Consider the following 12,450-nt stretch of genomic DNA (forward strand, 5'->3'; position numbering starts at 1 on the left):
AAATAGGATTGGCTGCAAATGAGACATTTGTAGAGACGTAGGTTTTTAAACTGTGTTTGAACATATTCCAAGATAGTCTCAGTGTCACTGGCCACTGACAGGACAGCAAGCTGACAGGACACCTGACCATCAGGTCCGAATGGGTCCATATGGCTACATTTACATTCTGCCTGTCAAAAAACCCCAGCACTTTTCAGGTAAAGCATGACTCAGATGTGCTGTTTTGCTTGAGATTGAGAGGCGGAGAATCCTCTGGGCAGTCAGAGACCTTGAGGCTTCCAGCTCGCTGATTAATTTGTGACAGGAAGTCTCTCTAAGTGCCCTGTGTGCAATGCTTTTAATTTATATGTTAATCTGAATTCAGTGCATAGCAGGCATTTCCAGCGTGGCTCTGTTCCAAAGTTTATCCATTCCGTTACAGAAACAATTTAGAAACATGTTTGGGAATGCAAGGCCTTTGGGGATGTGGTGATTTATTTTGTAGAAAATATCTCTTCCCGTACTCATCACTAAATGGACAAGACAGACAATTTTAACTTTTTTTCTACATCATTGCTAAATTACAGGATGGAAAGTTATAGTAAACATCCTGAAAATAAAATAAAATAACATAAGTGTCAATAAATACTCTAAGATTATGTAGTACAGAGACTTAAATCTGTGAATTGCATTTATATGATAGAAAACTAGAAAAAATAATGAAATGAAATAATAATGATAAAAAACACAATAAAGATAATACTTCACACATACACAGGAACCTACAGTTGTGGCCATTAAGACTGAGAAAAAAGGTCAAACTAGTGGTAAGAGAGTCCTTAAATATTCTCTGCAAGTCAAGACAGTCTGGAAATATTAAAGTAGAGAAGGAATTAAGTTATCTAATATTCAAACATCCATCCATTGTACAATGTTCTCTAAATAATAAAAGAAAATAATAAATCCACAAGCAAGAATTTCAGATGAGGTTCAAACTTTGAAATAGATTATTAGGTGTGAAAACCCCCAACTACTCACCATGTTTTAAAAGAAACTGAACCCGTTAATCTTGTGTGTATATATATATATACTGTATATATATATATATATATAGAAAGAGAGAGAGAGTGAGCGAGGGTGAGAGATTAAGCGATAGAAATGACGACTTGTCTGACACACGAAAATTCTCTTTCCCGAAACACTGTGATAGAGGAAATTAAAATTCCTATAATAAAACCTGAAGCTAAATAAAACTAAAGCCAGCAGAAGTTCTCACCTGTGACTAGTTCTCTGACTTCCACATCAGAGGTCTTGCGCAGCAAGCGGACCAGCGCAGGGATCCCACCGCAGTTCTTCAAAGTGATTTTATTATCATCATTGGCCTTGCCGTAAACGAGGTTCCTCAGGGCACCGCAGGCGCTTCTGTGTACTTCAGCCATCCTGTGATCCAACAGGTCCACCAACAACTGAATACCACCCTGCCTCCGTATCTGAAAGAAACAGACAGGTAGAGGGTGATATATTTTCCATATTTTAAGACTTAAAAAGTTTGGGTTCAGAATGAGGGGAAAACAATCTGGGCCCGGTTCCCCAAAACGTTCTTATCGCCAAGTAGTTCTTAACCTATTCCTTAACCGCTCTCTTAACGTTATGGCACGATTCCCGACACGTTCGTACGCTAAGTATATCTTCTGTAAGTCACACTTTCGTAAGGTTGGTCTGGACCATTCGTAAGCTCTATCTTAGCGTTGTTTGAGCTCAAGACGCTAGTCGCCGCCACACAAACTATGGTATGTTGACAATGTTGTGGCTCAACAATGATTTTATGTTATGGACATTTTAAGACTAATAATAAAATATGTTCACAATGGATACAGGCCTATTTATGAAGTTGACTTTATTTGGTATCAGAACTAATATGGTGGTAGTTAGCCTAGGCTATTTCGTAATGTCATTAAAGCGTTTAAATTGGCAATCGCTTTTGATAATTAAAATCTGGCAAACAATTTGGCTCTAAATGGCTAAGATCTATAAATGGGTAAGCATGGTGGTGTCCAGTAAGCAACCAACTATGGCAGCGATCCAACATGTCCTTGTATTGAATCAAAGATGGCGCCGGCCGCGGAGCCGTTTAGTCCATGTCAATTTTTTTATTCGGCAAAACTTAAGCCCTTTTGACATTTTGCCTGACGTGGCTATATTAAAAAAATTTCGCCTCCAAGACAACTCATTATGGAGCTGCTGGACCTGGTGGTCCCCACCATATTCTGTATCTAACTCTCTCTCTCTGTTCATTGTAGATAGGTTGCTTTTTATTGAAAACATTAACCAATGGCAATCAATACCGCATTAAACAGAAGTAACTGCAGCTGCTTGCCAATCAATTCTGATTGTAAAGTACCTTACCATTAATACAAAAGTGTATTACATCATTTTTAGAAGTCGTTAAACCCATGTCAAGAAGCGGCACAAGTGGCACAACGGGATAAGGAGGGTGGATGATTAGCGAGGGATACCCGGTTCGTTTACCTGTCACAACATATCATGTGAACTTATTACTGACAATTTGATAATTTAATTAATAGTCAATATTTTACTGATAACTTAAACTATGTTAAAATAAATGTTACTGGAATAATTTGAGGAATGTTTCATTTGCATAGAACGTGTTGTCTTTCTTAGTGACGTAATGCACCTTCGCGTGAAGTGGAAAATCGATTCCTGAGCAATCGATGCCAACTAAATCTGCACCTTCACTTGGGATAGCGCCTTTGTAACGTCGAACGTAAGAGGCAGCGTGTTAAGAAGCTTCCTAAGGGACACTTCGGGGAACACACTTAGGAACATAAACAACTTTGGTAAGATATATCTATCGAGTCTTCTTAGCGCGCTAAGAGTGAGCGTTATCGGGGAATCAGGCCCAGATCTATATAAAGCATCTGGAAAGTAGCAAAAATAAAAGACGACCAAGTTTTCAATTCAGTAAACACAGTTAAGAATACATATATATTTCAGACTCAGGATGCCTTTTTATCCACTTGAGGCGCCAGTGGGCTGAAAGGGGCTTTGAAAATTCATTCTTATTCAAAGTTTGAACTTGAACTCCTGATTTGAATGCAACTTAAATTGATCTGAGCAAGGATTATTGGTCAGTGAGAACATGACGGCCTTGGCATCAACTCATGGGAAGTAATTTGAAACGTTGACCTTTCCCTGACATTCAGCAGACTCACATAAAAAAAAAAAAAAAAGAAAAAAGTCTGAAATTCAGTGTTAAGTCACACCAAAACAGCTTAGCATGAGATCATTTGGAGGATAAATGAACAAATAGGAGGCACTGAATCCATAACCAGTGTATTTGAAAAATCAATACTAGAGGGAGCGGGAGAATGAATCACTCTTCAGACAGACTGAGAGGTGTGAGTAAATCTCTATCAACAGGGCTTTGCTGTTCTACACTAAAGTCAATTAAAGCCAGCCAAGTTCATTAGAGGATCTGAGACTGCACTACGAAAAGCCACGTGTTTCTGAAGGCTACGGAAAAACAACAGTGAATGACATCAACTCAATCGCAGCCTTCACATCTCGTTAAACCGGTGTCATTTCAGGAGTAGTTCCCTCACAAATAAACATGCTGTCATTATTTCCCCACCTTAATGTCATTCTAAACTGTATGACTTTTCATTTTTCTGTAGAAACCAAAATATTTTGCAGAATGCCAGAGCCGCTGTTTTCCATCAGTGTTGTTACTGTCAACTTAAAACTAAAATGATTAAGAATAGTTTTCGTTAACTGAAATAAAGTTATAATAAAATAATATAAAATAAGTATTAGATGAAAAATATGTTGCATTGGCAACTAAATAACATATGTTTTACTTAACTATTAAAATAGTTTTCATTAACTGAAATAAAGCTGAAGTAAAATAAATTGAATTGCATAAATATTAGATGAAAAATGTAAATGAAATATAGAAATGTTTCCTTGGCACCTAAATGAAAATTATTATCATTATTTTGTTTAAGCTATATAAGCTATTTATCTTAGCTTTATATATATATATATATATATAAAGCTAAGATAAATATATATAAAAAGATAATAAAAATAAAAAGCACAAAATTACTATAACTTAAAATATTAAAATGAAAACTTAAAATATAAAAATGAAGGTGGATGGTAATTTGCTGCATGTCAAGCACCAAAAAAACTTAATAAAAAACACCATAATATTAGCCCAAAATACTATCATACAGATTTAGAAGGAGATGAGGGTGAATAACAGAATTTTTATGATAATAAAAAAACAGAAAACTTCATTTGGCAGATTATTTTGCCACAGTTTGATCCCTTTAGACTAACACACACCACGCCAAAAGTGTTTTGAACGATTTGTCATAAAACCAGCAGGGCCAAATTATTAAGAGAGAGTCACACCTGTGTCTATCTGCAGATTCATCAAGTGATTGCACTATGAGTTTTCAATTTCCTGTCCCACAGCCAATTGGCATACACAATCCCCTGCTGCATTAGCTTTAGATGAGTGCAGGATCCAGCCCTGGCAGATGTGCTTCTGAATAGCATGTCACTACAGATCATCGCTCTGGCTTCACATCGACACTCCCTCCAATGGAGATTACAAGCCCGTTTCTTTGTGTGGCTTTGTCTGAAGGTGAGAAGTGATCTAGTAGTCCATTCCATGAGGTTACTCCTGATCCTGTTTCTTCCTGTTTTTGGGTTGTACTGCATATACAGCATGAATATTCAAACCACACCTAACAGGAAAACAAAGGCATGGCTCATCCCGAGAGGCAGACAGACATGTGCGTCACCAAACAGAAGCCTTCCTTTCATTCATGTGGTGAGATTCGCACACAAGAGATGCGGTGAGACGGTGCACAAACATTATATAAAGGAAGTACAATTAATTATTGAGATGTTCGGAAGCAACAGATGTTTGGAAGCCACTAAACAACAGAGGATAAATGCAGAGACGAGGGATGTTTCTGGCATCTTCTATCAAGCAGTGCAGTGAACTAATGGCGGCCGCCAGATAACAGGGAACGTTCTCAGTACTTTAGTTAACCTTCTGGCAAGGTTCTCTCAAAGCTATGAACAAACAATCTTCCGGTGACGTTAAAGTCCCTGTAAAGGCAATTCTAAAAAAAAATTCTAAACACATTATAAATGTTAGAAATGTATTGCTAAATCATATTACAAAGACTGTGAACTGTGAACTATTGAAAACAGTTTTTCACCGTTGCTGTGTTCCGGATTTTTTAGGCGGGGCTAAAAGGGGGGCTCGATGACGCACTGGAGCCCCTGAGCTCCTGGACACGCCCCTACTTGATGACGCACTGGAGCCCCTGAGCTCCTGGACACGCCCCTACTTGATGACGCACTGGAGCCCCTGAGCTCCTGGACACGCCCCTACTTGATGACGCACTGGAGCCCCTGAGCTCCTGGACACACCCCTACTTGATGACGCACTGGAGCCCCTGAGCTCCTGGACACGCCCCTACTTGATGACGCACTGGAGCCCCTGAGCTCCTGGACACGCCCCAACTTGATGACGCACTGGAGCCCCTGAGCTCCTGGACACGCCCCAACTTGATGACGCACTGGAGCCCCTGAGCTCCTGGACACACCCCTACTTGATGACGCACTGGAGCCCCTGAGCTCCTGGACACGCCCCTACTTGATGACGCACTGGAGCCCCTGAGCCGCTGGACACGCCCCTACTTGATGACGCACTGGAGCCCCTGAGCTCCTGGACACGCCCCAACTTGATGACGCACTGGAGCCCCTGAGCTCCTGGACACACCCCTACTTGATGACGCACTGGAGCCCCTGAGCTCCTGGACACGCCCCTACTTGATGACGCACTGGAGCCCCTGAGCCCCTGGACACGCCCCTACTTGATGACGCACTGGAGCCCCTGAGCTCCTGGACACGCCCCTACTTGATGACGCACTGGAGCCCCTGAGCTCCTGGACACGCCCCAACTTGATGATGCACTGGAGCCCATTCACATCAGTTTGCAACTCAATCGCGAGTTACTGTCTGTAGCCTACTATTAGTTACTACATCCAAAAGTTTGCTAGCTAGCTATGCCTTCGTCGCGGAAATGCGTATTACCTGGATGCGATCACGTACAAAACAGATCGGTGTCCTTATTTAAATTTCCGAAAAACTATCATATCAACTAGAGGTGGATTAATTTTGTGAAGAGCCACCTTGATGGAGAGCTGAGGATCACCGCCAAAACCCGCCTCTATAGTGATCATTTTACATGGGATAGTTTTATAAACTTTCGTCGGAGACAACTGGGATTCATTCACTGATAATCCGCTGTTACTGGTGAATGTGGCCGAACCGACTATCTCCCGCCTCGGCCTTCATCCTCCCGTCGCGCCGACAACTGGTGCCATCATCGGCAGTGCGTGCCCACCAATGAGTGTAAGTTGCCTTGTGTGCTTATGTTATAATTATAGTAGGTAGTCCAGGCTCGAACATGTATGGCTTTGTAAAACAAATTAAGCTGCTACGAGCATCCATTCCGGCTGTAGCGGTGACAGTTGAGTGTGGCGACTGCAGCGAGCTTTCCCGCGAGTGGGTGTGGTTTCAGCGCAGCCAGCGGACACGCCCCCAGCGTTTGAGAGCAGAGACTACTGCTCTTTTTTTATCATTCAAATTTGGCTGGGTGGCTAATAACACATTTTTCTGTGGTGTGACAAACTCAGAACACATACTTAATTTAGACTTTACAGGGACTTTAATAGAATGTTTGTTATCTGGTCTCTTTTCTCAAAACATTAGCACAAATACATAGCCTAATTTATATATCGGTCATGGAGTTTTTTTTTTCTGAAATGTTTTAGTTGGACATTCACCCAACATTTTTTGAAATGTTACTACTAGTTTCAGCATGTTCAGAGAACAAAACATTCCTATAACGTTTGAAGGATGATAAACTGGTAAAAACTCGCATAACATTGGTAATACTTCACAATAAATACACAGTAATAAAGTACTTACAAATCTTTTGCAAACTATTAGTTTATAGTTGATTCATAGTTAATATATTATACTCTCTACATTGTTAATATTTTAAAAGGCTATATTCCATCAGTGAGTTCTTCATCCATTTAATTATAATTAACATTACTGTTAATTATTACTGTTTTATTAGCTCATATGTAAAGAGTAAGACATTGATTTTTAATGCTTTGTTAACAACTTATTACAACAGTTATATTAACTGTAAATAGTTCTCACTTTAGATTAGGTAACAGAAAATGGAAAAATATCATTAATTAAGTGCTTTAAACCTTTTTTTTTTACTTTTAGAATTGCATTAGTATTATTCCTTAAAAAAAAGATTTTTTTTTTGTTAGCTGGGTTGTTTGAGAAGTGAACTGCTTTGTTGTGCACTAAGAAAATTAATTGAGTGTTAACATCATCCTGAAGCAGCGAAGACGCTGAGATATTCAATTAGAGGCATGAGCCGGCCGGACGGAAGTGCTTGCTCTCGACTCCACAGCGCACGTGCAAATGGATATTGACGGATTAGATTTTCCTCCCCAAAATGGCTGATAAAGCTGAACTTTAGCCAGAGGCGGGCTGCAAAGTAGACAGAGCTTTTCTGGAGCCACCTGCTATAAATAGTAGCCAGCTGAGGACGAGAAAGAGCTGCCTTTGCACTTGGCCAGTGGTTCAGCAGGAAGACCATAAACATCAGAGCTCGGTCTGTCTGGCTGAAATGCTGTGCTAATCAGTATTCTCCTCACCTCTGCTGTGGGAGATACGGCTCTGTCATCTGATAGCCCGTTCTCAGTCTGCTTCAGTGTGTGTGCGTGCTAGTTCCTGTTCGGTTAAAGTTCATTTACATCTATCTTTAAAAATATCAATATGAAACGGCATTCGCAAGCCATTTTACCTCCGTAATGTGATGTTTTTTTGAGAAAATGATGTTCGGATGACGAAATGAGTTTGGTGAGGACAGAATACTGTAATAAAATACTCTAACAATATTTCCTGCAATAATATTTAAAACACTGCTACTGAATCTACAGCTCAAAACATACTGAATCCAATTCCTGAACAAATGACCCTGTAGTGAATAAAAACCATGCAATGGGAACAGCCCAAATGATCATTATGAGCCAGTTTTTAGATTATCAAAACCATACAGCGCAACCAGTTCAACTGATTTCTTAATGAACACTTCTAATGAGTCGGTTCTGTTTTAGTGAATCAAAAACTATACTTCTTATGTCCATCACTATCAACACTGATTTAATCTCTCTCAAGTCTTATAGTTAGTATATATATATATATATATATATATATATATATATATATATACAGTATATATATGAGAGTCATTTGTTGGAATTGATTGGACTAGAAATGCTCTATAGTATTATACACTAAATCTTTGTAATCTGACTAGTATATTTACACTTTATTTTATAGTATAGTAACACTTTACTTTGATGGTCCCCTTTAGACATTCTGTTGATAAGTAACATTGCATCTGTCAACTAACTCTTATTAGAGTATTAGTAGAGTATAGACTGCCTGCTTAATATCTGCTAACACTTTATTTTGATGGTCCCCCAACATACATACTGACTAAGAAACTTTGCAAGTATGTCAACTTATTTTACTAATCCTAACCCTAACAGTCTACTAATACTCAATACTAATTCTAATGTTAGTAATTTGGGCTTTTTTTAACAAAAGGTAATTAACATGTAGGTGCAATGGTACTTATAGTCAACAGAATGTCTAAAGGGGACCATCAAAATAAAGTGTAACCGTATATTACGCAAGACCTTAGACGGCCTTTAGAAAATGTAGGAAGAGGGGGGAAAGCCATTAACAGGCCTGAAACCCTTGTGCTGTAGACTGGTGTCATTTTTCACTATCCGCTCCATAATGTGAAAGCGTTTATGTATGAACATGTTGAAAAAGAATGAAAAAGAATGGCAGGGGTGAAATAAGTTGTTCAGGGCTTCGGCACCATCTGCGATTGTACTGTCACATATAATTAACTGTGGTACTTTACCAAGCAACCACACACACACACACTTTTTGTTGCTACTGGTCCAGTAACACCACAAATACATTCCTCTCCTGAGATATCATTTAGATAACATCAATGATATCTTAATCCATAATTCATCCATAATCATCCTTTCTGCTGTCCTTGTGAAGTCATTTCAGATGGACAGACTGACACAGCCTATTTAGGCAGAAGTGAATCTGGATGTCCACTCCAGAGTGAATTAGAAAAATATATGACTGGGTTTGGACCTTTACTGAAGCAGATATCAGGGTCAAACTCTTAAAAACTAACAAATGTAAAATGTGCTGCACCAACACATGCTTGTTGCATAATACTATGAGTTGCATAATGTATTGGATGTGTTAAGTCCATGAGCGATGAATGTTTGACCTTTTTCGAGACCTCTGATAGGATGACTGTGGGATGAAATAGATCAGTGGTTCATTACCCAAAAGTGGGCTGCAGTGGTTCTGATTGGGTCATGAACTGGAGGGAAGAAATAAATGCTGAATACATAATGAAATACAAAACAAATAGACTTATGGACATTTAAAAGCAATGAGAAACATCTTAGTTCACTGCCAGCATTCTAGTTCAGTCAATGGACGTGCATCTAATCAAATTCTACAATATTTTTAAGTAAATTCATTACTAAATTTGGCAGATGCCAACATGGACAGGTTGTGTCTTCAACCAGGATGTTATTATATTTGTATTTAATCATCATTTAAATGATAAAATGAAATCAAAGAAATATATTACTGTGGCAATAATACTACTATACTGTTTCATGACATTTTAACTTCAAACATTAAACTATACAGCTTTTATTTGGTTGGAAAAATGCATGTAGATCTTAAAGCTTCTCTTTTGTTGACAAAATATTGATACATAATTGTAATTACAAATCTGGGAAGATAATTGGTAAGTGCTGCATTTTAAAACACACATAATCAGTTGTAACCAGAAAACCAGTTGAGAACAACCAATGGGAATGATATGCCAATTCTTTTAGTTTATTTCCAAGAAAAAAATAGCACACAACAGAGCAACTGAATATTATAGGACCAAATCTAATCAATCAAGCTATGATTGAACATTGCTCCAAATACTTTATGAGAACAACATGAAACAAGTTCATTTTGGTGTATGGTGAAATTGATGAACGGGCAGATCAAAGAAAGCAGAGGGATTCAATCAGAGTCTTTTCTTAATAAATAAGACATTTTTCAGATGAAGGAAAAATGCTGGTTTGAAGTGGAGCTCATTGCTAGATAAACTAATTTGGGTCTCACTGTTTTTTTTTTTCATTAAATATCATTTAAAAGTTTGTCGGCTAGCTTGTCTCTCCCTCTGTTTCTGTTTTGTTTCCGCAGATTTATTCTCCAAATTTAATTTCCTCGTCCTCCAAGCCTCTCTTAAGCCTCTGGGATACAATTATAGAGCTGCTGTGTAGAGAATGGCTGTCAATACGCAGCTCTCCGTGTATTGTTTGGCTGTGCTTATAGTGCTTAATTACTGGTGCAATCCAAGGCGCTCTTTTTAATTCGGAAAACTTTCTGCTGGGGGATCTACCATTAGAGACCTGGCATCAAATTTCAATAAAGGGGTGAATTATTTGTCAACGCTATGTACAAGAATTAATTTCACGCAACAATACCTGTCAATAAAAATCTTCAGTAGGAAGTAGGATCCACTAAATTTGTGCCAGAAGATATGGAAAAGTCCAACATTCAGATCCCACTGCAGATGGAAGACACTTTCAACCCTTTTACACAAAATATTTTCTGAACATATTTTGCTCTGCATCACCTAAAATTGTGTCTTGGCAAGCAGATACATGTACAGTACAGATCATTAGAGCTAGACCAGTGATATAAAGTTATATTTACCTCAGCTTTAATCTTGTTGTCTCCAAAACATAGGTGTTGCAAATATGCCGCTGCATTGGATTGAACTGAGGGAAACTGGTGCTGCAGCATCTGAATGACTTCAGGTAACTCAGGATCTCGCCAACCGAACTCCCTGCGGAAAAAGAGAGAGTAGGAAAGTGAGTTTCACTCTTCTGTTGTACAGTAGGTGGTGAAATAGGACTTATACGTTGTCGGCTGCCAGACTTGCACCATTACTGTGAGCATCTCTTACGCACGGAGGTTAAAGTGAAATAAATGTCTTTCCAGAAACTGTTACAGGGAAAATGTTTTCCATTATTGTGTTATTGCTCTGAAAGAGTGGGCTCTGAGAGGTTGTAGGAGTTTACAATTGTGAATGCCTGTGTGTGTAAGAGTGTTTCTCTGGGTGAGAACTACTAGATTTGATCGTTTCCTCTGACGTTGAGGAAGTTTGACAGAAAGATTGGTTGTACTCTTGAGGGTTTTTTGATGATCTTCAGAACCATGCTGCAGTAATTCTTCTCTATCGCCATAGCAGCCAATATCATAAAGCACCAATACAATTTGTAATTCTTTGTTGAAGTTCAGTGAAAAAACTTTTTTTGACTCGAATGTTAATGGCTTCAAAGAGTTCATGAGTTCGTTTGAGTTTAATATGAGACCAAATATTCACTCTAGGGGTCAAATCTTGGGCCAAAACATAAGCTTGATGGACTTGTTCTCAAGCCACTTCTTGGTTGTCTTTGCAATTTGGGCAGGAGCATTGTCTTGTTGAAAAATAACATCTTTAGATAACAACTTTATACAAGTCATTCTACAAAATTCTCCTGTACAAAGCATTAAATGACTCTTCACAGTGAAGTAGCTCATCAATACCAACATCTAAAAAGGCTCCCACACAATGACCCTCTTCCTCCATGCTTCACTATGGAAGAGATGCATTTATTATTTAATTTCTCAGCAGATTTTCATAGACGCCGCTCTGGAACATCACCATGCAACTAGTGTTTCATTGTGATTCATCACAACTTCCCATATTCTGCCAAAAACTTTATTCTGAGTTTGATGTTTTTCTGAGACAGCAATAGCTTTTTAAGTAGTGTATTTGCTTAAATTTAGCTAATTTCCTGACCAAAAACGTGTGATTTAAAAGACAATTAAAAGCTCAGTTTAGCCATTTTGGGACGGGCCCATTTCTTTTGCCCAGTAGTGAACATGCACAGTATACAAAAGGTAGCGACTATTTGCACCAGGTGCAAATAGCGATAGATGCTATTTACACTAAGTGTAAATGGCAACTAGATTCTATTTACACTACGTGAAAATAGCAGCATTGTCTTTGTGTTATTTACATTAAGTGAAAATAGCGATAGATTATATTTACACTATGCAAAAATAGCAGTATTTTCTTTGCAATAAGCGTAGTAGTTAGATATTATTTATGCTTATAAATGGTGGCAAATACTATTTGCACCTCAGTGTTGCACATTAAACAGTATGCAATAA

General features: G+C 38.5%; 1 protein-coding gene across 1 annotated transcript in view; it reads right to left on the bottom strand.

The window, feature by feature from the left end:
* ctnnd2a (catenin (cadherin-associated protein), delta 2a) overlaps nucleotides 1–12,450 on the bottom strand; it is a 143,986-nt gene that overhangs the window by 73,394 nt on the left and 58,142 nt on the right. The window contains exons 4-5 of the mRNA XM_081352181.1: nucleotides 10,945–11,077; nucleotides 1,256–1,469 (exon numbers count right to left, since the gene is read on the bottom strand). Of these exons, the coding sequence (XP_081208307.1) occupies nucleotides 1,256–1,469; nucleotides 10,945–11,077 (347 nt within the window). The remainder of the gene's footprint in view (nucleotides 1–1,255; nucleotides 1,470–10,944; nucleotides 11,078–12,450) is intronic.

Source organism: Scardinius erythrophthalmus (assembly GCF_964197995.2).
Source record: "Scardinius erythrophthalmus genome assembly, chromosome: 22".
Lineage (NCBI taxonomy): Eukaryota > Metazoa > Chordata > Actinopteri > Cypriniformes > Leuciscidae > Scardinius > Scardinius erythrophthalmus.